Consider the following 25673-nt stretch of genomic DNA (forward strand, 5'->3'; position numbering starts at 1 on the left):
TAGTTACAGTATTAAAAAAGATTCAGGCACAGTTTTTTTTAAAGTTTTTAATCATTTTTAGAATATCAGAGGCAATTAGAAGAATAAAAAATAACATTTATTTTCTAAATGACATAGGACCAAAAAAAGAAAGAAATTAATAAAGAAAAACTTTTCTTTCTGGTAACACTTTATTTTAATATTAGCATCTATAAGCACCATATAAATCTTTAATACTTTGTAATACACTATTATGTAGGTGTAAGTAGCTGGAGGTACATTTGTAGGTGTTTATCAATGTATTTGTCAACAACTATTAAGCGTCCAAAAGTGGTTGCTGTTGTATAAATAGATAATGAATGACTAATGTAGTACAGTTGTAATCATATAAAATATGATATAGGAGAAGTTATAATTGTTGACAAATACATTAATAAAAACTTAAAATGTCATATCTGCATACAACCACATTATAGTCTGGTATGAAACAATGTCTATATGCAGTTTATAAATGCTAATTAGTGGGGGTTGAATTGTTACCTTGTCATTAATACTCTCTTGACCAGAGAGTTAGGTTAGATAAAGTCATTTTGTCTTTGACAGTCATGCTGGAAGAGACATTGCAGGGAGATGAAGGTATACACACTCACACACTAGCCTTTACACTTGCACATGTGAGCTGGCCAGTACAACCAGAGCGTCATATGACTGCCCCTTGAGCCTGTCCAGTTTGATTTTTTTTTTTTTTTTTTAAATGTTGGTATTTACAAAAACGTCCACAGAATTCCTGTCTCCCGGCTTCCACATCTTTCTCAGTAACCATCTTTGAATATCCACATTCTTGCGGACTAACATAAATCACCTCAGTGGGTTGACACATCCACAGCGTCCAATGGGGTGACATGTTGTTGGGATGTGGGGGAAAGACTGAACAGCGCAGAGGATGTGGAGGAAAAGCTGTTCCAGAGATGTCTAGGATGTGTTTGCATTCCTAACTCATGTTCTATCCTCCATGAAGAGTAGAAATAAACACAACGTTGTCTTGGTCTTGTAGTTGGTAATCCAGCTCCCCCTGAGGTTTAGAAAACACACAAAAGGTTCAATATTCGAACATCTGTACTAGTCAAAGGAGAAATACGTGTGTTTACCTGTACAAATATGTATATTACTCCCGTGTTCCCTCTGGGGTCAGATCAATAACAAACTTTTTATTTCATTTATCATCCTGTGTTGAGTCCTGTAATTGAATCAATGAATTGAAATTGAAGCACTCAGACTGTTTGTGTATGTAAATATGTGTTCAGATATGAGACCCCAAGGACAAACGTGTCTTGCAGCTGCTCCCACATTATATGAAACATTACCTAACTCAGAGAAAATGAACAATCCCAGTATTAGTGAACATACAGGCTAACTTTCGCAAACATAAACTCTCTTCCTCTTTCTGATTTTAACGTCCACACCAGCATTTTATATAGTTATGGGCATCTATGCACACAGGCCAAAGACACTGCTGCATGCATGATCTCGAAATACTAAACAATTTAATAGTGCATCCTGAAAACAGACAACATAGATTAAAAAGAGCTCAAAATGAAAAATATTACATGTTTTACACACTGCTAAAAACACACACACACACACACACACACACACACACACACACACACACACTCTCTCCACACCATCTAACAGCAAACATGGCTCCCAGTGCTCACCATTAGCTCCCAGTCTGCATCATTGATAAGCACCAGAATCCCAGGTCTCCTGTGGGAACACACACCGTTTTGAGTCAGACGCATTTCCCGAAGGTAACAGACTCAGACACAAGTATACAAACATGTAAACTATACAAAGATATAAACAGCTCACACAAACAAATGCAAATACTAATTTGTATACATTAAGAGATGAAAGCAGTCCTCAAATAAATAAATAAACAAACAAACACAATCGCGAGAAAACATTCAAGTTGTTTTGAAAAATGACAGCAAAATTAGTATAAGAAGTGCCTCAACCAAAATATAAATGATGTTCAATAAAAGGGAAACAGAAAAATATTGCTTTAATCTCAGGCATGAAATTTTCATTTTTCCTCTGAATGTAGGTCTGTCAAACTGAACCATACTTAGAAAAAAATTAATCAATTATTACTAATTAAATTCCTGCTAATTCTTAATTCTAATTACTACTTAGTCTTTAACTTTGTGGGATGGTAGACTAAGACACAGGGATCATTTGTTTGCTGACACAGCCCGACTGAAAATCCCAATCAAATCAATATAGCGAAAAAAAAACAAAAAACAAGTAAACGATGAGTATACCTGAAAGTAACTATGAAAAATATGTAAAAAAAAAATGCTTGAAAAACTTGAAATCTTTTAAGTCAAAAAGAAATATGTAATAATATATATACATTTTAACAATTTAAACAGAATGTACCCCAGAGAAAATAGAAAATCAAATCCAGTGTTTTAATTTTCAACACTTCAGAGTATAAAATTAAGAGATAACCAGTTTTATGCTTGAGAACAAACACTGGTATATTCATGCTAATAAATATATAGGTGTAAGTCACTGCATGTGTGTTTTTGTGTGTGTTAGGTTCAGGTTACAGCACATGCAGGATCATGAAATGCTGCGAAAGTGATCTAATATAAACTGCTCTGTCTCCAAATATGCAAAAGCACTTGCAATACCCGTCACAATTCCCCAAATTGTTTTCTGTCTAACAAGGACTAACATAATGATTTTTCTTTAAATAAAAGTGGCAGAGGTAAAAGAGCAAAGAGAAAATGGGGAAAACAAACTGTCACTGGAAATGAATGGGGGCCCAAAAATAACATAGACACGAAGCTTTAAAGAAAAATCACCACCCTTCAAAAGAGGATAATGGGGGAGGGTAACAACAGGCACCTTTGGGTGCAGTCTTCTAAACAGGTGTGAGTCTTTTTTTTCTAAAAGCCAGAGTTTAGTTATGTGGATGGTGAGATAATGCCTGAAATATATACTGATGCATCTCATATAGTTCAAACAAGCTTCTTTCCACCTCGTAGATGCTCTATGACGTCAATGAGAAAGGGCAATGTGTGAGGAACCTGTGAGAACAAACGTGTCTGCACAAGTGTGCATGCTCTCACTCACACAAACACAAACACAAACACACACACACACACACACACACACACACACACACACACACACACACACACACAAAAACAGGATTGTGTTGAGAAAGAACAAAAGAATAGAAAAAAGGTAAAGATTGTAAACTAGTCACACATAGCAGTAATAGCTCTTTTTTAAAAGATAATGAGGAAACATCTTGATGATGGTTTGCTCAAAAAACAGCGTGGGCTTCCACCGTAAAGTACGCGCAAACACACACATCTAATCTATAAGGTTTATAGGTAGTCCAGCTTTTTCTCCATTCATTGGTTAGGTGGTGCTATAAATAGTCCTGCACAAAGGCAGCTGTAAAAGTCAGCCAGTCCTATAAGACTGCTGTGAGCCCTGGACCCAAACACACACACAAACACACACACACACACACACACATACACACCTGTGCGTATAAACACACAAGCTCACACACACACACACACACACACACACACACACACACACACACACACACACACACACACACACACACACACACACACACACACACACACACGCACACAGGTAATCATCTTACTGAAACCTATAACCTGAAGGCTAAACTGTTTTCATTTCAGCAGTTCTAAACGGCAGAAAAAATGCTTCAGAAAGTCTAACAATCTGGTTTGGTTTCATTTTCAAATTTTCAACATACTGAAAGCTGTTCTCATAGAGCAATTTAGATCGAGTATTACAGTCATATCTGGCAGTCAAGATTTTGTTCCAGTGGCAGTGCCATGTATAACACATCCTTTAAGGTTATATTGTTGTACACAGATCAAGTGTGTGTCAAGTGCACACACACTCACACAGAGTCTCCTTGGACAAAGAGTTCAGGCCGTTCCTTCAGCAGGTTCCGTTGGATCCAGACCAGCAGCTGCTTCATGTCCCCTAGAAAACACACACACACACACACACACACACACACACACACACACACACACACACACACACACACACACACACACACACAAAGCCCATACACAGGCAGACAACAGAGGTCACAGGTTAGGGGTCAAGGGTCAAGGTGCATGGTTCCAGCCCCCTGGTCGATGTGACGCGACAGAAGAGCCAGGCGGGATGAGACTGTGTATACATGTGTGTGTGTGTGCGTTTGTGTGTGTGCATGTATATTTATGAGTGTATGTTTGGGGGGAAAGGAGGGGACATTGGAAATGGGAGGAGGGTTGACTTATATCGATGGCCAAGAGCGACACTGTTCACCTTGGTTAGAAAGAAATAAAATTAATGATTTGTGCGTATAAATCTAGAGGCAACTGAACAGATTGGAAAACAAAGGTCATCTACAGCTAGGCATGTAATTTTAAAATGTTAAGATGAAGAAAAAAAATTAAAATATCAAAGGTACACATTTTTTAACAGCATGGACACTTTAAAAATATAAATGCAATTATATTTCTGTCTAGCCTCACACTTGTAGGGAAAAATTTCAATGCGGGGCTAATGAAATAAGCAGCAAAATTCTATTTCAGAATTATAATTTTCTTTGTTAGAGTCGAAAATTAAATGCACTGATTGTCGCCTGAGCTTGAATATCAGCGATGCTTGAATTTCCTATGAGTCTGACCTCTTGAACAATCAGATTGACCTCGTCTCAACAATAGGCTGAGCCTCACTCAGACCGACTAACGGCCACAAAGGCAACGACAATGAGAGGTTTTAGGATAAATCCCTACTAAACAACTGACAATGAATATATTATAGTTATGGTTATCGTTGACATTAAGACTCAAGGTGTTTAGGGGCTTTTGAGTTTCTGTGGGTGTGTGTTAGTGCTTGGTGTGTTTCCTTATAAAAATAGTGTATGATGTGGACACAAAAATTTGGTGAATGCAGTGAAAACAAATCACACAAATCTATAATTCTGTTGTAACCATTTCCTGGTTGTGCGTTCACGCGTGTATATGATCACAGCTTAATGTACAAGTCCACGAAGACTCGTAGTGACACAGAGCAGGTTTGCTATCGCCGGTAGCCATATCTCAGACCGACAGACACACACACACACACACACACACACACACACACACACACACACACACACACACACAAACACACACACAATCAAAATTAAAAATTCAACAAAAAAATTCAACAATTCAACAAAACACATGCCTTTTCCAGGTTTTCAGATTATGAAATTATCTTGATAGAGGCGTATCAAAGTTTTTAATTTCATAACTGGGTCCACACATCTGACGAAAACAATTTTCGTTTTATTTCCTCTAGAAGAGTTGTCTTCCATAGTTCAGGGTTTAATTATTTGTCCATAAAATCACAGAATTTACAGTTCTCCGATTCAAATCAAGCAATGCTGGTTACGAAATATAAAATACAAATACCCACAAGATAAAATAGAATAAAAGCTGAACACAGGAAACATAAAAATTGATCCCTGTTAAAGGGCATACTTTTAAAACTTCTAACATTTAGCTAACGAAAAAAAAAAGAAGGTTATTAGAGGCAACTGTCTGGTCACTGTGGCTATGAGGGCAACAGACCGTGTTGAAGATATGTGATGAATGAGGTGTGTGCGTGTGTATATGTTTGCACATGCACCTCCAAGCCTGTGTTCAGGTTAATTGCAGTGCTGTCAGCCTGCTCAGTAGTGTAATGATAGTGCTAGTTTTCTACGGTTCCAGGCCCCCATATAAAAAAAGACAAATACCTTCCATTGCAACACACACGCACACACACACACACACAGTACAAGGCAGTGAATATTGACCTGCACCTCTGCGGGGCTAAAAACAGAACTAATCACTACAGCAGTCATAACTCCTTTTTTGTGGTGACTCCTTTCTTTGCTCTCTCTCTCTGCCTTTAACTATTGGCATTTTTCTCCACCATTACCCCTTATTTGCTCTTTCATCCCCTCGTCCATTTGCTTTTTCATTTGCTCTCACGCTCGCTCTCATTCTCTCGTAAAACCTGCTCTCCTACCCTCTTTCTCTCCTTCATCTCTTTCCATCTTTTGCCTTCTCTTTTATGTTCCCCACTCTAAACACACGCACGCGCAAACATGTTAAAAGTTGCACACAGAAAAAATAAATGGTTTGCTTTCGCTCAATACACGGGTTGGTAATAATTCAAAATTTCATCAATTACGCTTTTTATAACAGAAACAGTGATAAGGCTCTGCCCTCTTAATGGCTGTCTTGTAAAAGGTTACACCGGTCTACTTTGCGGTCCAGGTAGAGGGGAAGAGAAAATAAGGGTACAAACAGACAAGAGAGGGAAAATGCGTCACAGGCTCCTAATGCATCTTGGGATGGCTGCGTTGCGTGGGTGGAAAAGGAGACATGGAGGGAGGGGAGAGAAAAGGCGCCATTTTGAGTTGATTCAAAACCGTGCCCGCTTTTCTTTTGTGCGTGCAGTTTTTCCCCCCTTTCTTCTCCATTTGCTTTACTGTTCTAGTACAATTATGACGGTCATGTGGTGGTGGGGGTGGTGGTGGTGGTGGTGGTGGGGCTATCCATCTTTCTGCTGATACGAGAGGCAAAAACTGTGTGATCCTTAGACCACAGGGGTTTTGTTGTGTGTATGAGAGAGAGTGAGATAGATAAAGCAGGAGAGAGAGAGAGAAAGAGTGGGGGTGGGGTCTTTCAGTCGAGGGTCATCAATCACTGGCTGGGGTCAAAGAGAAATACGAAGGATTCAGAACCAATTATATCTGCCACACACACGCACGCACGCGCACACACACACACACAGACACAGACACACACACACACACACGTGTAAGGCTAAATTAGTTTGGAGCAACATTTTCAGGATTACACAACCAGTCCAGACTTACGATCGCGATAAGCAAATACAGGCAGGAAATGTTATGTCAGAATGTCTCCTGTGACATTAAAATTCTGAACTTGGTGCACTATATGGCAAAATCACGGGTCTTCTAGTGTAGTGCGCATGCACACACACTCACACAGGTCGGCCTGTGCAGCAAGGTCATATCTGGCTGACATTCCCTGTTCTGGTCAACTTTTGTCTTTTTGTTGTCGTGGTAACATCGGCGCCATGGATGAACACCCTTTGTTTAGTCAGATGCCAAAGACACATATTTCTCTAATTTGTTCTCTCTCTCCGTAACACACACACACACACACGTGCATGCACGCACACATATGCATATATATATGTGTGTGTTTGTGTGTGTGTGTGTGTATAAAAATCGCAAGATTTTCACCTCTAGGCAGCTGCGATTCACAGCCTACACTTTTCCTCTCCTTGTGTTCTCAAAGACCTGGGTCCTGAGCAGGGTTTGGGGAATAAAGTCAGGCTGCAGGCAGGTTTTCCCTCTTCCATGCTGAGTTAGTGACCCATGTTGGAGGGAACCTGAATCCCGTGGCAACATAAAATCTAATAAATTTGGATCCTGAGGTGGAAAACTTTCGTATGAATTGAGAAATTAGCACACGCCTGCCGAGTCAGTCAAAATGATCTCAGACAAAAAAAAAAACGAACAAAAAAAAAAACTTGAGCTGCGTCACCCCAGCTGCTCTTTTGTAACTCATGGAGGCAAAATAAACTTCCTTTTAACCCCCTTTACTTCCCAATTTCATATACAGGCATTTCCAAGTGAAATAGGCAGAAAGGATCAGTTTAGAGGCAGAAGAGATATTAGAGAAGCGGATGATGGAAAGAGGGAAAGGAAGAAAAGAAGAGGGAAGTTGATGTGAGGATAATGGCTTATAAGATTAAGTTTTGACAGAGAAGGGCAAAGGGAAATACTGTAGCTATATATGGCAGCCTTATTTCCGTTTGTTTTAAATGTTAGTGAAGGGTTAAATATAGAGCTTGCAACCACACTAAATTGTGACCAGTTAAGTTGGTAGATTTATCTACCTGTTGTATGACACAAGCACAATATCAACAAAACATTCAAAAGACCCATATGAAATATGAATAAAGATAAATCTAAAGCTACAAAGATTTATTGTTATGTAAAAAAGTATAATCTTTAAATTTCATAATTTGTCATTTTTAAAACTACTTAATTTTCTGTCTAATTGTACATTTAAATGAAGTATTGGTATGTGGGAATAAAATGGGAAAAATATGTCATTCATCATTTCTTTATGGACACGTACATTTACTTTATACATTTTCACAGTAATACTTAACAATAAACAGCAAAATAAGGTGCATCACAAGACAAAGATTGCAAGATCTGTCCTCCCCTCCATCCCCAAATTCTAAACTGATTTAATTTCATTGTCCATGTTTTCAGATTTCATTGCCAGAGGCCTAATAAAGCTGTAAGCTGCCATTATGATCTATCATCAGATTTCTTGCACATCGAAAGGTCTCACTGACAGATGAGAAGGATCAAAAACTCTTGAGTGTGAAGAAACCAAAGAATCCTGCACACTGTCAAGTGCAGTTGATCACGTAAAATTCAACCTGATGAAAGACTGAAGACCAAAACATTGTTAATAAAATGAGCACAAGTGATCAACACTGTGAAGGGTTCTTTGGTTTCTCCACAAACCAGTCTATATCAAATTTTTAAATCCATCTATCCTTCCTGCCAGGGAACCATTGGTTTCTCTTTGTTTCAGTACATTATGAAAGTCAACTTGACAAGGCCGCAAACTTGATATGGAGTCCATCGCTGTGAACCTCATATCTAGTTTTCATTTAGCTAATTTAACACTATGATCCAAGGCAAATGGAGCTAAAAAGCTGGGGCCTTCATGTGCTGGTGGAAAGAGGGTTGGCTGACCGCATTGCATTAAAACGCAGTCCTATTAGAAAATAAAGACCTGAAAACCAATAATATGCAAATATGGACTTTGTCAACATGTTTTTAAAGTTAAATTTAAAGGTTTGTGCAGTAAAATGTTGCTTGGAAGCCAAGATGTCTTGGATGTTGTAGAGTCCCACCATGAACACTTACCATATAATAGCATCTGTGTGATGTGTAGCAAATGGACTAAAGCTTGCAGAAACACTGGACTGGTCCTTAAGTGGCACATCTAAATACAACCCTCCAAATCATTAGGAAAATATCTCATCCTTGGGTTTCTGACATGCAGCTATATGATATCATGTATACACACAGCATTTACAGTATATTAAGGGAAAAGATTCTAGGCTATTTAGTCTACAAATTATGACATAGGCAGACAGGTGGCAGGTGATACTCACAAGGTTCTGGTTGGCTTGGAAGAGTCACATGATGTTCCTTCACACCATTAAAAAGCAGCTCTGCTCCTCCTCTAAACAAAGACAGAGTCCAGTAGATAACTAAGGTGTGTGTTTCTGTGGCATTTAGACATGAGTCATCTATCAACCCAGCCAGGGTTGATAGAGGATTGCTTCCAATACAAACACACTGCAACAAGCAACCACATTGTGACACTTTGTGATACCAATCTAGCTGAGCTGAGAGTGCTGGAAAAATAAAATGCTGTTGCTGTTTTAATACTGACATTAACTAACTCTCACGAAGAGCATCAAGGCGACAGAAAAAGAAGTCAGAAGCAGACCATCAATTCTTATGTCCCCACCTTCAAGATAAAAAACAACTTTACAGATACAGCATATAAACAACACACATTAATTTAAGTGGCCTTAACAGGTTGCAGGATTTAATATATAAAACCCATTTATCCCTGGTTCCCATTACTCTGTGCCTGGGGCAATTTGGCCAGACAGGGAGAAAGGTTTTGTGTTATGTGTGTCTGGGTTAGGAAACTCTGGTTCTTCAAAGACACATTTAAGACAAACAGTCTTCATGATCAAATTGCAAATCATAATCTAAATCCAATCTGCTTTATATGTTTCAACTGTGATAAAGTCCTTTCAGTGTTTTAGCCTAACAATGAAGTCAAATGGCATAAATTAACTTTCAAAGGTTTTGCTATACCAACTATACCACCATAGCTATCCATTTAATATCTCAATATAATACAATATTGGATTTTTGTTGTATTTTTGCATCAATGTGAAGCAGTTCTTTGCTTTGTCAGCTTTTAATTTGTTGGATTAGCGAAAAACAGACATTCCTTTCTGGTTATTTTAGTCATTAAGTTCACAATCGATTTTATAGAAAATTAGATAACGCCTTATTTAATAGGCCTGCAATTTCCTAATTCTTTTTTATGGCCAGTTTCCTGGAGAGGTAATCCAATTAAAATTATGTGGAACTGGTATCAGTGTTTGTGTTTGTATGAATTTTATCTGATGAAGGTGTGTGGTTTTTTTTTTTTTTCCCCATAGTCACAGTTTATGATCCTTTGGGCCTGTCCTTAAGACTTTCTGGAGTACAAGAACTGTGAAGTGACTGTAAGTATAGGGAAAATAAAGACAAAGGTGTAAAATAGTTGTTTCAGTTTTTAGTTATTTTAGTTAGTTTCGTAGAGCTTACAAGCTGTTGTTGATTCTCAAAGGAATTTCCTTAAGAACTGCTTCAAATATTACTGACTGGAAAAAAACTGTCAGAGATCCATTTAAACCAAAGAAAATGTGAATTAACTGGGAACTGGACACTGTATTCCCTTTTTTTTTTTTGTTTTAATTTTTTTAAATGCTTGCCTGTGGACAAACTTCACTATTTTGCATGTTCGGCTGACCTGCTGTGCACTGGCTAAAAGACTCTCCGGGTTACAGCAGCAATTAATTGGAATTAATGAAGTGGACATGTAGTAAAGGAACACTGTCTCTATTTTCTCTATAATTAATCCCAAGTCACAGAGGCATTTACAGGAACATACCAATGGATTTACTGTAACATATCCCTTCCTTTTTAATAAAGTGTAGGGAGCAACGTGAGCCCCCAAAACAAAGTGTTACAAAGAATTATACATTATGATATACTTGTATATGTTTATGTGAAATTACATATACATCATGAAAAATAGTTTATTCATATCGCCCACCCATATGTGAGGATGTCTGTTGTGATCTTAGTTTTTTTTTGTTTTTCAGGGATTCTCCAAATCAAAGATACAGACTTGATGTTTTTGCTTTCAAGTCTAAGGTCTAGTCAAGTCTCTGGGAAGGGAAGTATGAAGCAAGTCACTTCTCGCAGCAGTGAAGTTCAAGCCAGGTTTTTACTCGTCATTTTGGGATGTAAGTCTGACTTGAGTCCGAGTCTAAGGTCTGAAAAATGTTTCACAGCTTGCACAGAGCAGCGTGGACAGACTGGGAAGAAGCTAAAGAGGCGTTCAAGCTGCCAGCACCGTTCGTATGTGAGTACCGTCCCTCCTCATATGCTAAATATGTTAAACCAGCACATAATCTCCGTCCACTCTCCTCAGTTTAGAGAAGAGATGCGACTACACGATGATGGGTATTTCATAAACAAACTCCAGACTATCGTCTTTCTATACAGATTTCAGGTCTCTTTTTAGAGACAAAATACGAAAATAAATTACTACAACACCCGTACAGTGTTTTGTTGCGGCATGACCGCTGACAGGACGCTTAAGCATGAACAATAAGATAGCAAAGAGGGTTTTAAATTCGCCTACCCGAACTCCAGGTGAATCGCTATAGGCGCTGCCATATTGTTGGCACATGCAGGAAGTAGTGGCGCAGGAAGTCGGAAGTGACGTGTTTGGATATTTTTTTTCTATTTGGCTAAAAGGAGACTTGATAATAACTGAAAACAAACTCAACGTAATTTTTGAAATGAAAGTATTTTTAGACACACATAATGTTATTTAACTGATAATTCCCGCATCTCTCTTTCTCACTTCTGGTGTGCAAAGTAAAACCTCCATGATTGGCGATATTCACGTACAGTCACATAAAGAGCTGCCAAAGCATGGTGCACAAGGTTCACGATGTATGCGTAATAATTCAGAATATAAAAAAATTAAGAGAAAGAAAGGAAAAGAAAGAAAGAAAGAAAGGAAAACAATTGTTTGCACATTACTACATAGTGTAGCCCTTCATAATGAGAGAAAAACACATGAGCCATGATCTTAAGACATTTCTTGCCAAAAAATTTAAAATCGTGTTATGTAAGTATTTCTATCTTAAATTTTTGTTTATGTATTAAACAGCTGGTTAATTTTATGTGTTATATTTCATTTTGAGATCTGGAATTTGAAATGCTGTCCATACAAGGAGCTAAGGAGCTTTTGAGCAAATTCTTTTTTTTTTATTGAGAAAATTGGGCTGTTTCCAGAATTTCCATGAATTATTTGAACTAGAACATGTCGGCATTTTGGGCTGAGTTCTGTTCTGTACGTGTTAGTTGTGTTTCTGTGAAATCCAGGAGTCAGTATTGCAAATACCAACTGGAATTTTGATACCTGTCCTTTATCCCAGTTTTAGTAGTAGTATAGGGACTTGGGAAAATGTTGACTTCTACACCAGAGTTGAAATGGGATGTTTATTTCTCAGTTTGTGATTGAGTGCTATGCTCTCATGGACTTTTTAGACCTTTGTTGGCCAGGATAAAATTATCAGATGCACTTGTTTCTAAGCCAAAATCTTTGCAATTAGTTTGCCATATGGGGGTGCCTTCGTTTGTGAACTCATATCCCCTTGAACTTGACTTTATTTTGGAAAATCATTAAGCTGGAAAATTATTAGTACATACTGCACTCCCTCTCACACACACTCTATAAATGTGCATATGCATGTCTCCATGTATTTGCATTGTGTCAATCAATATGAAAGCGAAGGCATGACATGAGTGTGTGAATGCACATCTGTCTCTCTCTATCCCTCTCTACCTCCTTACATACATCCTCAATCATACTGGTGACAGTTCCAGTCCCAGTATACAGGGCTGGGAGGATGCGACGGGGGTCGGAGGAGGTCAGTCAGAGGTTTGAATTGCAAATCTTTTGCCTTCTGTTGGCGTCCAAGCCTTAGCAGGGCCTTCCCTGTCTTCATTCATGTGTTAATGAGGAGTCAGTGCAGGGGGAGATAGACAGATCGACCAGGGGCCTGGCAGGGGTGAGGAGGCAGGCGGGAAAAACGAGGGTGATGGTGGAGGCAGCAGTGGAAGTTTTGAAAGATAATGAAGACATGATGAGTACGGTTACTGGTTGCAGTTTTTGGTCCCAGCTGCGATGAGGTGTATCCACACCAGTGAAAACAGTCATATGGGGGAGCTCAGAGGGAGGCAAAGAGGCAGACGATGGGGTAGGGTTGGGATTTTTAGGGCCGTAGGTTTCATGGTTATGGAGTGAGTTATCCAGGAATGATCACACCATCACTGGGTGTCACATCACATTTGCTAAGCTGCCTTGAGGTTCACGTACTGCTGTTATTGCTGGTGCGCCACGTTTCTGTTGTATTCCGATGGATTTCTTGCGCTTTCTTCATCTCACTATGCAGTAAACAAAAATGATCTTATACATGCATTTGACTGGTGTACACAAATAGTTGCAGTACATACATATAATATGATTTTTTTTTTGTTTTACATGTGTAAATACATACATTGGATTTATACCAAAGTGCATTTGAGCTATTTTAGTATTTTGAAAATACATGTCCTATTGAAGATAATGTGAAACAGCTGTTAACCTTAATCAATGTGGGAAAACACAATCAAATTCTCGTAATGTTGTGTTTGTAAAATCTGAATGCACATTACCCTGTTAAAATCTATCAATATTCATATACCATTTAAATCTCAATTTCTCTGGTTTGGACTCAATCAAAAAAGAACCTTTTTTACTAGAGTATTAGATTATTATTTTTAGGAGGAGTATTGGTAACCTCTAATGTGACAAATACTGTTTTTTTTCCTTTTATTTTGAAGGCTTTCTCTGTACTCCGAGCTACCTCAGAGTTGGAACTCACATACATCCTACCCAAGATTCGGTCCTGTTCACCTCAGCCTCTCATAATCAAAGCTGGGAGAGTCTGGTGTGATTTTAGACATTTCTTGAAATTAATTTCTCGCAATCAAGCAAATGTACAGCCCCACTTCCATGAGTTGAATTTTCACCCCACCTGCCTTTAGATGGACGTCAAAAGTCAAAGCTCACTGCCAGGCACCAGCTATAGAGCAGCCAGGGTCACACATGATCAGATGACAATGACCAACACAATGGATTAGTTATAAAAGAGCCGGGGGGAGAGATTAGGGGTGAATTGATGACGGTTGGTTGGCTGGCAGGCAGGCAGGCAGGCCTGGGAGATCTTGGGTCTGTTTCAATAAGGAACATAAAGAGCTGAAATTAACATGTACCATGATACCAGGCAGAGAGAATCCTCTTAGAGATTACACCCATAACATGTTACGCCTATGGAACTGTATGGAAAGGGGAGACAAAGAGCAGAGTGAATGATAATTTTCTGTTGTAGATTATTGGGGATCCTATTCCGCTCTGTTCTGTTTTGTTCTTTTGTAATCTACATCATTGTTTTCTTAATGTCACAAATGCAGCAATTCTTCCACTTTCTGTTTTTCCCTGGAAATTTTTCACCTGGAATAAACCCCCCCCCCCCCCACTCCAACCCCCCAGAACAACAGCTGCTAGGCTGCACTACTGCCTCCCTCTTGAAGGGAGTAAGCAGCAACAGCAACAGCAGTATTCCTGGAACATCTGTATTGTGGCACACTTGCATACACACATTGACAAAAGCACACGTGGATACACAAACACATGCAAGCACACACAGAAACACACACACACACACACACACACACACACACACACACACACACACACACATACACATACAGTCCATCTGTCTTTGTCTCCCTCCCACTGCCATCACCATGGGTTTGTCTACAAAACAATATGTGATGCTTCGCACAACACACATGCTCAGTGCACCTCATAGTGTGCATTTTCTGAGAAAGAGGAGATACACAGAGATTTTCATGCATAACAAATATTAAAAAACACTAACAGACAAGCGAAAGTGCCCAAGAGGCTGCACGATCCAAGAAATGTGGAATAGTGAGGATGTTTTTATAAGTGGAAGAAGTCCAGAAACCTCTGAAAGTCAGGAAGTACTGCTCTGCCAGCCACCTAAACCGGACAAGGAACCAGGATGCTCAGAACTGCAGTTGGCTAGATGAGGGACTGTAAACTGTATGTATGAGGAGGGTCAGCTTTGGTTTGACAGTGAAATGCTGTCCCCTACTGGCTACCTGTGTGAATCACATGAGAATAACTCCCTTAACACAAGCGTCTTAAATTTTCTATACTCCTCAGATCTAAAATAGGTGTCGCTTGGTGGTGATGGTGGTGTATGTGTGCATGTGCACAGGGACTAGGGCAGGGCTGCTCAGCATTACCTTCATCTTTTTCCCTTGTGTGTTTAGCCTGTATAGCTTAAATGACAAGTCTGGCAATAGTCAATATCTTTCTTATTGTCAACACATACCATGAAAAGACCAAAATCAACAACGCGTTAGTTCTGAGGCACTGAGCCCTGAGCCTGTTCCTACCGATGTGAAGTCTATGATTTATATAAAGTATAGTTTTACTATTTAAAAAAATCTAAATAATTTCCTACAACACCTGGGCACTATAGTTTTTAGCAAACTACATCTGGAACTTTTGTCACAATTCAAGAAGAAAAATGACTAGCTCAGAATTTCATCAGAACAACCTGATGAAATTACTTCAGGCTTTCGGAAATTTTGATGGGCATCTTTTGCTATTATCTTCCATTTTTATAGACCAAACAATTAATCAATAAACAAGAAAATAATAGAGATTAATTCATTATGTAATTACTCATTACAGGAGTAAATAATGTATTTGATGGGAACTACCTTCCGCTACAGATTTGCTGCTCTGGTGATGATTTGTTTCAGTAAATGTCAGTGTATATGGGATCGACTTGAAATAACTTTCAGTGTTTTTGGATACCAATTGAGGTCTATGACACAGAGGAATGAGCTACTTCAGGATTTGGCTACACAGGCAGAACCAAATTCATAGTTTTGGTCTTTTAATGGGATTTGATGACTATAAAAATATATAAAGTAATCAGACTTTTCTTGGCAAGGCATTACATTACACAGTCAAAACTTTTCCAATACATAATTGCTTTTTGTATGAACAAAGAATCAAACTCATTGAGACAAGCATTTTATTTGAAAAAAAAAAAAAAGTGAATTGCTATGTACAGTACGTAAAAAAACATGATATCAGTCCTAAATCATTTCTTGTCTTTTTGCTTATCAAGTTCATCTCATACAGCCCCTGTTGCACCTTACAGGAGAATCCAGACATTGTCAGAGCATTCCTGTACAGCATCCAACAGAGGACAAATAAAAACATTACATCGTCATCAATTTCCATCAGAGTAAGCAGATTATCAAACCTAAACCAGCAGGCATCCTCTTGGTCTCAAAACACACACTACAATTGTTTCCCTTGTGTGTGCAGGTGTGTATGTTGTGTATGTCTTCCTGTTATGTTGTATTACAATTAGCGATTCGGTGTTTTCTGCCGACTAAAGATCGCCCCCTGTTGGACTATGGTGGGAACTGACCCATGACTCTTCACCTAATGAACTCTAATCTGTACAGATCACCCCAAATATGGTTCAGACTAGAAAGTGGGACAATCAAACCTCCATTTAAGGATCTCGGATATGCAACTCTGTGGTGGAATGACATTTTTTAGAATTATTTGATTGATACCTGATATGACCTTCATTCACATATAGATTATCAGTTTGGATAAGAAAAGCTTAGGAATAACAAAGCATAGACATTTCAAAAAGAAGGTGATGCGGGGGGGAAAAGTCAAGAACTGACTAAGATTTCCTAAAATATTCTGAAAGGGTGTCTGCTTTTTAGGGGTCTTAGCCCTTGGTGGAAATGACTGCCCTGAGAGATGGCTCCAGCCCTCTCAGGCCCACATACTGTAAATACAGCAATGATTTAACACCAAACTGTCAACCAAAATGTAATCCCATTGAAATAAGACGATTCAGATCATTTAAGCTCTTTTGCCGAAACACAAATTCGAAACATGCAACCAAAAAAACATTCTCTGTAGCAGGGCTGGGGTCTGCATGCCCTTAACTGACTCAGTATGGCAGTTCTTTTTTCATTTGGATTTCGAAACCGAAAAAAAGATGAGAGATGTCAGATTTTCTCCATCTATTGAGTATCATTAAAGATTATCCACAGACATGAAGTATCTTCACTGAATCATCTGTATGCTTGTCAATTCTGACACATCTTTATATTTAAATTATTAGTTTAAACCAAAATTTTACTTGGTGCAACATTTATAGCTGCACACACCAACCATTTTAATTATTTCTCTAAATTTGTGTGTTTACTGCAGCTCCAGTTTGCTGAAGCTAGAGTCATACCAAAGCATTTTCATAAATGTTTCTAAACTAAGTGAAACATTGCTTTAACTAGATTTAAATAGTATACATCCCATTTTTCCTGGGTCTCAAAATGCTTGTGTTTAGCTACATTTTGTGCACAAGACAAACAATATCAAACGTATGAGTCAAACAGCTACAACAGAGGGACGTTTGCTTTGTCCCCTTAATGTTTTTAACAACTCGCAAAACCCTCATACTGAAGTTGCAGCGTTACTTTTGCAAATGTTTCATTTCTGATACATTTATTAATGCATGCCTGATACATTTTTAATGGGATTCAATGGGACTGCTTGATAAATATTTAATGAGGTTTTATGAACATGGTTCCCTCAGAATGAGCACTGACAGATTCTCATGAGTTTGGTGAAGAAATGTCCATAATTTTCTGATATCCTCTGATCACATAAAATAAATAAGAAAGAAAAAAAACACACACACAAACAAAAAAAGGAAGGAATGTAAACATACATAAAGCACCTACACATACGGACAGACACACACTCTCTCATTCACACAGACAAAATATCTATATATGAGCTATGTAAGTTATTGTTGTCATTTGTTGTTTGTTGTCAGAAAATGTGAAACTAGAGAGTGTCTGTCTTATTGGAGCAAAGTCAAACTCTGCAGTTCTGTTTGGCCCTCGGGGCACACCGTACACGTGTTACTGTTTCTACCAAGCAGAGGAGCGCATAACCTGTCTCCTCCATTCTTTTCTACTTAGCTTGTCTCCTCTTTGTTGCCATTTAAATATTTTAGGGCTACGTAAGGAAGTCCACAGGGAGGAACAGAAGGAACTCCATGCCTTATTTGGAGACCACAGTCAGTGCAACACAATGTTATAAGTGAGTAACCCTCTTTTCTGTATTCCTAGTGCTCAATGCACATGCTCTTTTAGCTGCCTCTTCGTTCGCTCTCATCCTTCCCAGCGTTCATACTGGACTCTTCCACATCATCTTCTGCGATGCAAAACAAGACCGTACCACTATGAGTGGTGAGTGCAGATGGGGGTGTTTTTTCGATGCCGGGCGTTTGGGTAGGTGCTATAGCTCGCTGTGGCGCACAGGAGGCTCTAGCTTGTGTGATAGGGCAGTGAGGACCTTGTCAAACTTCTCGTAACGCTCTGATTGGCTGCCCTCAGAGCCGCGGCTGCCCCACAGGAGACGCATCTGAAACTCCGTCTGGAAGATCTCGTGTATTTCTGCTCGCTCCTGGAAACCTGGAAAGGAGGGGAGAGGAGGTTACTCTATGTAGATGACACTGTAATCATAAAACTCTTGGTGAAATAGAGGTCAGCAGAAACCAAAAGAAGTAAAAAAAAAAAAATCCATGATTGGATAATAAAATGAAAAAACAAGACTGTGGGAAAAGTAATACCCAACTGTAGCTCATTTTATTAAAAAAAAAAGTTAATTTGAATAGAAATACATGAGAAAACTTTGTAGACTTGTCTCTTCTTCTGTTTAGAATAGACAAAAACAGTACATTTGTTCAGGCAATATTTGGATATTTTCTATTGAAAGCTCTCAAAGCATAGACAAATTGTATTTTGTATTAAAAATAACTACACTAAAATAAAGATAAAACCACCAAATGCATGTTCAAAAGTAACTTAAACTAAATAGTCACACTTGCTACTTCCCCTATATATGCCCACTTATTATCACAGGACAGGCTTTCCACATTTGAGTCGGTTCCTTTTGCTGACGAAGACCACAGGAAGAGGTTGGAAAGCTCTGAAAAGGCCAGTTACTGGACCTCTGAGATGGGATTATTTTGTCACATAACGTAAAGAATGAACCTCCATGCTTATCTGAATACGATCATTCTGTCCATTCTGCTCGTTGCAGTGAGGCTACACAGAAATCATCCTCTGTGCCTTCATAATTAGACATTGCATTCCTCCCCAGTGCTCAATAAAAAAAAAAATTAAACTCTGTAACCTCACTCAATAAATACACTAAAGATTGCCTTTGAACATATACATCTTCATCTGAACCAGTTTTAACAACTGTATGAAGTAAGCGTCTCTGCTCTGGCTGAAAGAACTGTTGTTGAAGGGAGCAGACCGAGGACTGCGACATAGAACAGAAAACAGAGATGCGAATTGATAGTCAGTGAGAGACTGTTCAATAAAGCAGTAATGGCCTCAAACTGAGAACCAATGAAGAGGTATTAGTGATCAATACCGTCGACATAGTAATCAGACAAGCACGATCATTACATCAAATCGGTATTGTCATGACACTGATACTGCGTACACGCGTCATTATCAACACCGATACATTAGCAGCATCTGATGTAACACATACTGACCCTGCAAACAGGAAAACAAGAGCGGTGAGAACTTTTCTGCACTTGGCCTTACCCTGCAGTTTGGTCTCAGTGTTGGTTCTGTAGATTCCCCCGTGGTGTGCGATGGTACGAGCGGCCTCTAGGTGGTACATGACCACGTCTACTCCAACCTCGGCACTCTCCCACGGCTCCAGCGCCTCCCCGAGAGCCACGCCTCGCTCCATTAGGGACAGGACGGGAATGATGTGGGGGAAGGAGGTGTTGGACAGAACACTAGACTCTGTAAGCGAAGGAGAGTCTTAAGTTGTAAATAAATACAGACGCACACACCAACTACTTACATGCCTTTTACTACTACATGAAATCTAGAGTCTCACCTTTGCCATCGTTCATATTCTTCATGAAAGGTTTGAGTTTTTTCTCATATAAAATAGCGCCCTCTGTATGTCTCTGCCGTAATGTCACCCACGTCTGCTCCAGGCGGGAAATCTGTAGAAATGAGTGATACAACAAAAATTTTAAGAATGCACCTGAGAAAAAAGTTTGATGGAAACCTCTGTTTTTGTTTTTTGTGCTAACGATGGTGACTTTTATCTGTAGCCCTCTTACCTGTGGCAACTCCAGGGCTCTCATCACAGCGGCAAAGCCAAACATGTTGCCCAGGTTGCTTTTCAACTCGGCTGCCAATTGGATGGTCTTATGGAGCAGGGCCGCTCTCTCCTCTGTGCTTCCCGTACAGCCTAGCAGGTCCACTGCCATCATGATTGACATGGTGTAGAACCTGAGGACAGAGGAACGTGCTATTCAATAAAACCTAGTAACAGTTCATTATTGCTGCTGACAGGGAAGCAGAAAATGTTGAGTCGAAGCCTATTTTGAAAGCCACTCTGGAAATTTACATTGGGGCAGATCGTAGTGATGTAGTAAATGATGTAATCCAACACAGACTTCAGATATTGATGAAATATATATTATTTCAAGTACTCTATTCAACAATTTTGTTGGAATACTTAAGCAAAGTTAAGAAAGAGAGCTGTAATGCACAGTTTGATGGCTCGCATTTAGTTTTTATCAAGTTGGCTTTCAGTAACATGCTGTTACATTGATTGAGAAATATTTATTACATTGTATAACCAACCATAGGAAAGCAAAGGGGGAAAAAAAAAAAAGTGGTACGTTAGATGAAAAGAGAGTAAAGATGATGAGAGATTTGGAGGGTGAAGATAAGAACAGAGCACAGAGCAACAGAGACAAGAGATGAGAGGGAGGAGAGGAACTGAAGAGCAGAGGTAATCAATATCTGAATTAATGAGTTACTGTGTGATGCATAAAGGAAGAGACTGGGAAACAAACGTGTTTGTACCTCTCCAGTAGGTCAAGTCTCAGCTGGTGTCCATGTGGAAGTGTCAGTAACTCCAGCCCTGAGGACACTCCCATCATCCTTTGCATCTCTGAGGTTACGCCCAGTATTCTAGCCACCTGCCCAAGAGTTAAAAGAAAAAAAAAAAAGGTTAGATGTGTGCGGTGTGTGTGCGGGCTTGCATGTGAACCGCATACAGTATATTTGTGTGCATGTATCTTTATGTACCGTGCAGTCCACCATGGTGATGTGTCTAGCTGCGGTCCTTGCATCCACCTCAGCCAACAGCTCTTTGACTCTCTTCAACACCGACATCTCCAGAGGCTTATTCTCAGCTGGCATAAGGCAAGACTCGTACCTGCACAGGAGGGATTATACCGCATTAGAAAACCAGGACAGGCCATGGGCACTGGCAAGGACTACAAAAAAAAAAAAAAAATAGCTTCCAGCAAAAAGTTTTGTAACCTGGCAGGCTCAACCAGTGGTCCGGTCGTTCGGTTCACAGAACACGTACACAGAACATAAAGAATGTTTTTGATAAGGATCCCTTAAATTTAGTTATTAGAGACTGATTTTACAGTTGAAAAAATACATTCGTCGGTGCTGTCTTGTGGACAAACTATGGGGAAACTGTTCCTAAATCACATCAAACATACTGTACAGTGTCATTTATGTAGTGCATTTTATCGTTAGTTATTTACTGACATCCTGTATGATACCAATACATCAGAGAAAGGCTAAAATCTGTTGAAAGTATCGGTCAGTCAGATGTTGAATTAGTCCTACATCACCTTTAGAAAGGGTCTTAAGGTTATTTGTTCAGTTAATAAAACCAATAATGTAGAGTTGATATCAGTGATACAATATGCACAACTGATGTATCAGTTACTGACAAATGGCAGCCATCTAATCCTCTGTATCTACTTGTAAGACCACTGGACATGTTGACAAACTGGACTAATAAGCAGAACAAACCAAATACAGAGTATATAGCATATACTATAACATATGAAACTCCATTATATTCTATTCCATATGTAACTCAATGCTAGTTCTAACATTAGTGACATTATGTCCTAATTATGGTGCTTTTTCTTCAGTTAGCCAGAGTAGCCTTTACTGCCTTAACTGCCAATTTCCCAGTAGTGTTAGCACATATCTAGCAAAACTCCCCAGTACCAAATCTCTACAGGGGGACTCTCAGATGTCCAAAGTTGCTGCCTGCTCAATCTCTGCTGCCAGCACATATCGTTCTCCTTCTACAAACCCCATACGCTGTGTCCTCCAATGGCACTGTAAGCCCAATAAAATACAGTATCAGCTGTATCTATGACCACAGCACAAAGTCTGCCCTCCAGCTATTTCCCACAGGACTATCAGATGTTTACTCAAGTCTGTTTTCCAGTATCTGTTCACTCATGCTGTAGCTGTACTGCAGTGCCTGGCCAAAATTGCCTCACTCTCATATTTTTGCCCTTTCTGACCAAATGTCAGCGGATGTATTGACCTTTGAACAGACCAACTCTACATCTTGATAGAATATGCTTCAGTTTGGAGAAAGCTGAGCCACAGCCAGGATCCACGGGTGCCTACATCAGGAAAATGGTCGTAAACTGCAGATTAATCTAGTTTGGTTCGCTCACATCTCATGTAGTTATTTTCTTATTATTTTTTCTAGACTTTCCGAATTCATTAATTTCATTCATCCTCCCTACTCTGCAGAAGTTTTTTTTAACAGCTGCCTTTTGGATAACCTTAAAACTTGACACTTCCCCATGCAATGTAATGTTTCACTCAAAGGGAGGAATAAAATAATGCAAAAGTGACCTCACTGCTGGTCCAATTAGTAAGCTGTTGTTCACTGTTTTTAGCAAGTTTCTATCTGTATGGTTTGCATATTATGCCTTTGATGTACAAGATGAAATTTGGAAACCCCAGCACAACCCACAAAGCATTTAAAATGGTCAAACTGTCAGATATATCAACTGTTTATTTTTTTTAAATACCCTATGGACTATTCACCCACTCACTCAACTTCCAAAGCTTTCTTAGTGTAGTGAGTCCTTTTCATAAAGTTAAAAGAGAGGTTAATTATCCTTTGGAAACATACTGCGCAAGTTTGGAAGCCTAATCTTGTGTGTTTTTATACGTCTCGTACCTGGATGGCTTGAATGAGGATGTTGTTTCCACCTGTGGGGCACAGAACATCCCCTCTCCTTCCTCCCTCGCTTCCTCCTTCCTCCCTTCCTCGACTCGCAATCGCTCCACGTAGCTCTTAGCCGGTGGCTTGGGGGGCCCGGCAGGGCAAGGTCTGAGGTCACAGTAGCTCCCTGCTGTTTCTGAGGAATGTGATTGGTAGCTGGGATGATGGGCGGGTGAGGAGTGCACCGAGTGAGAGGTATGCGCGGGATGCTCGGGAGGGTTGTTGCTAGCTGAGGGGCTGAGCTGTGGGTCGCTGGAGCGACGCATCGCCGGGGAGGGTGGGACGACAGCCAGGACCCGCCCGCCTGAGTGGGCTCGCTGCCTGGTGACTGAAAAAGAGAGGATAGTCTTAAAATCGCCTATGTTAAATGTGTTCTTAAATATTACGGGGGGCGGGGGTGCATTTATTCCTTATCAATGCATCTGAGTTTGTATGTTGCTGGCACTTACTAGCACTATACGCAGGAGACAGTGGGGTTTCCCCGACAGGTGACAAGGGGCAGCGATACTCCTGAATCTGATCCATGCTCATTGCACAGTTCCGCATTGCGTCTTTGTGGTGGTGGATTGTCGATGGGCTACAAACACAGAATTTTTAGGACGTGAAAAATCTTTGGGTATGGATTTAAAAGTTGTCAAGGTACTGATGGGAACCTCACAAGCAGTGCAACTCAGGATGTCACATTAATCAGTTTCACAAGACAAGACTGGTGTGGTGAAGAATGTAAACGCTAATTATTTCAGGGCGAGAGAAGAGGGAGACATTTAGTCGGTGTAACTTTAAAGGCAGTTGTTCTACTTCATGATACACACATATTCTTGTGTTATTTATTAATTAAAACCATGTTTAGGTCGTAAAAGCAGGAGTAGAAAATGTAGTACAGTGTGGATAAAGATTAACTGCAAAAAAAAAAAAAAAAGACGTATCTAATGTTTAAGATGTATAATCAGTATTTTTACCACATTAACTCTGGGAAATGTTAGCAGCGATCAAGCCCAAATATTTTTTTCCACACATCTTTTCTTCCCACGTTGGCATTAGTTTTGTCCCATGCCGTAAAAACCTTGCAGAACTCCTTCCCATACTCTCTGTGAGGCAAACATTTATTTCCACTGTACACAACACATTTGTCTGCTCCTTCTTTATAGATTCAAGACTCAAGCAGCCTTGTTCTGCTGGAACTTGAGTTAGCCAGTGCAGAAGTGGTCAAGTGAACAATCTCATTGTGCAAACTTCACTCTGAGAGCACTAACTGGACTTGATGCTCATTACTAGGGGAGGTGCTAATGGTGTCTGTGAAGTGCGGGGACCACAGGAATGTGGGAGGCAAGTACACTAGTTTAGTGCTCAAACACAACACTAGTGTCACACAAACACACAACCTGCAGTGGGGCACAGGCTCCGGCTCTGGTTCTGGTGGTGCCACTGGTGTCTCAACCGGGCTGGGACTGTCTGAGTCACTGATCATGTATATAACATAAAGCAAGAATGAAACAAAGACAAATATGATGAAGACTGCAAAAAAAGAATCATCAGGATTTCATTACTGGCTGCTCAGCTGTTGTGTTTCAGGGCACAGTTTCACCTCCACCACTCAAAAACACAGACAAACACTCCGCTCCTCTTTCTCCTGGCTCACCTGTGAGGTATCATTTTCTCGGTCGTCAGCCCATCAGTCATGGTGACACTCCTTCTCTTGATGTATGCTCCCCTCTGACTGGACGGTGAGTAGGCCGAGCCTTGTTTGCTGTTGGACAGTGCGAAGGTCGCCTCCAGGTAGCGCAGAGGGAGAGTCCTGCTGACTGGACAGTAGATGTGGGCACCGCTGGACTGGGAGACTGGTTTGCGCTGGCCTATGTAGAACCGCACCAGCTCCTGGACCGAGTCAAAACTGTCAGTCTCCAACATGTACTGCACCTGTGTATGAAGAGACAACAGCATTTAATGTACCATCTTGGGATTTTTTATGTACCTGCTATAATTAGCTTGCCAAATGAGCACATGTTACAAATTTCTTTAAGTGGGGAACACAAAAAGGTGCTGTTTCTCTATTATTTGGACAGTGCTTAAAACTAGTTTACACAGTGCAGAATTATTTAATAACTGCCTAAAATGGATAATAAAACGTAACAGAAATCAGCGCGCAGTATGGGAATGAGGTGAGCAGAGAGACAAGAAAAGGCACAGCTTGTCGACATGGCACACCTGTGCCGAATTCACCTCCTCCGTCATTAGGGACAACAAGAAAAAATAGGTCTTTCTCATGGACGATGGATGGATATATAAAAAAAAAGTATTCCATTCAATTGTGGTGCTGATATGAAGTGAGATGAGAAGAGGAGGCTGCGTGCAATGCTGCCA

The 25673-nt window shown here is 39.8% G+C and overlaps 2 protein-coding genes across 3 annotated transcripts in view; both read right to left on the minus strand.

The window, feature by feature from the left end:
- Positions 1-124: 124 nt before the first annotated feature.
- Positions 125-11739, minus strand: urm1 (ubiquitin related modifier 1). The gene is made up of 5 exons (XM_040156642.1): positions 11646-11739; positions 9319-9389; positions 3951-4032; positions 1698-1746; positions 125-1051 (listed from the first exon to the last, which is right to left on the minus strand). Exons 1-5 carry the CDS (start codon positions 11678-11680, stop codon positions 983-985), a joined length of 306 nt encoding a protein of 101 aa, XP_040012576.1. The 5' UTR covers positions 11681-11739; the 3' UTR covers positions 125-982.
- A 4383-nt stretch (positions 11740-16122) lies between these two features.
- The window catches only part of sh2d3ca (SH2 domain containing 3Ca), a 55240-nt gene continuing 45689 nt past the window's right edge, over positions 16123-25673 (minus strand). Inside the window, exons 7-16 of one of the 2 annotated variants that reach the window (XM_040157626.1) lie at positions 24952-25229; positions 24695-24772; positions 23762-23889; positions 23268-23640; positions 21338-21467; positions 21113-21228; positions 20359-20530; positions 20127-20238; positions 19823-20029; positions 16123-18673 (exon numbers count right to left, since the gene is read on the minus strand). In XM_040157626.1, coding sequence (XP_040013560.1) covers positions 18498-18673; positions 19823-20029; positions 20127-20238; positions 20359-20530; positions 21113-21228; positions 21338-21467; positions 23268-23640; positions 23762-23889; positions 24695-24772; positions 24952-25229 — 1770 coding nt within the window. In that variant the 3' untranslated portion in view covers positions 16123-18497. The remainder of the gene's footprint in view (positions 18674-19822; positions 20030-20126; positions 20239-20358; positions 20531-21112; positions 21229-21337; positions 21468-23267; positions 23641-23761; positions 23890-24694; positions 24773-24951; positions 25230-25673) is intronic. The other variant, XM_040157627.1, reaches the window with a different exon arrangement.

The sequence above is a fragment of the Xiphias gladius genome, chromosome 20, assembly GCF_016859285.1.
Source record: "Xiphias gladius isolate SHS-SW01 ecotype Sanya breed wild chromosome 20, ASM1685928v1, whole genome shotgun sequence".
NCBI classification, from domain to species: Eukaryota; Metazoa; Chordata; class Actinopteri; order Istiophoriformes; family Xiphiidae; genus Xiphias; species Xiphias gladius.

Bases quoted from the DNA above. Each gene is read 5' to 3' on its own strand.
- urm1 (XM_040156642.1), bottom strand. From the start codon at position 11,680: ATGGCAGCGCCTATAGCGATTCACCTGGAGTTCGG. The intron at 9,390-11,645 runs GTAGGCGAATTT...GTCTTTGTTTAG, and splicing joins GCGATTCACCTGGAGTTCGG to AGGAGGAGCAGAGCTGCTTT. The intron at 1,052-1,697 runs GTGAGCACTGGG...TCTAAACCTCAG, and splicing joins ATGCAGACTGGGAGCTAATG to GGGGAGCTGGATTACCAACT.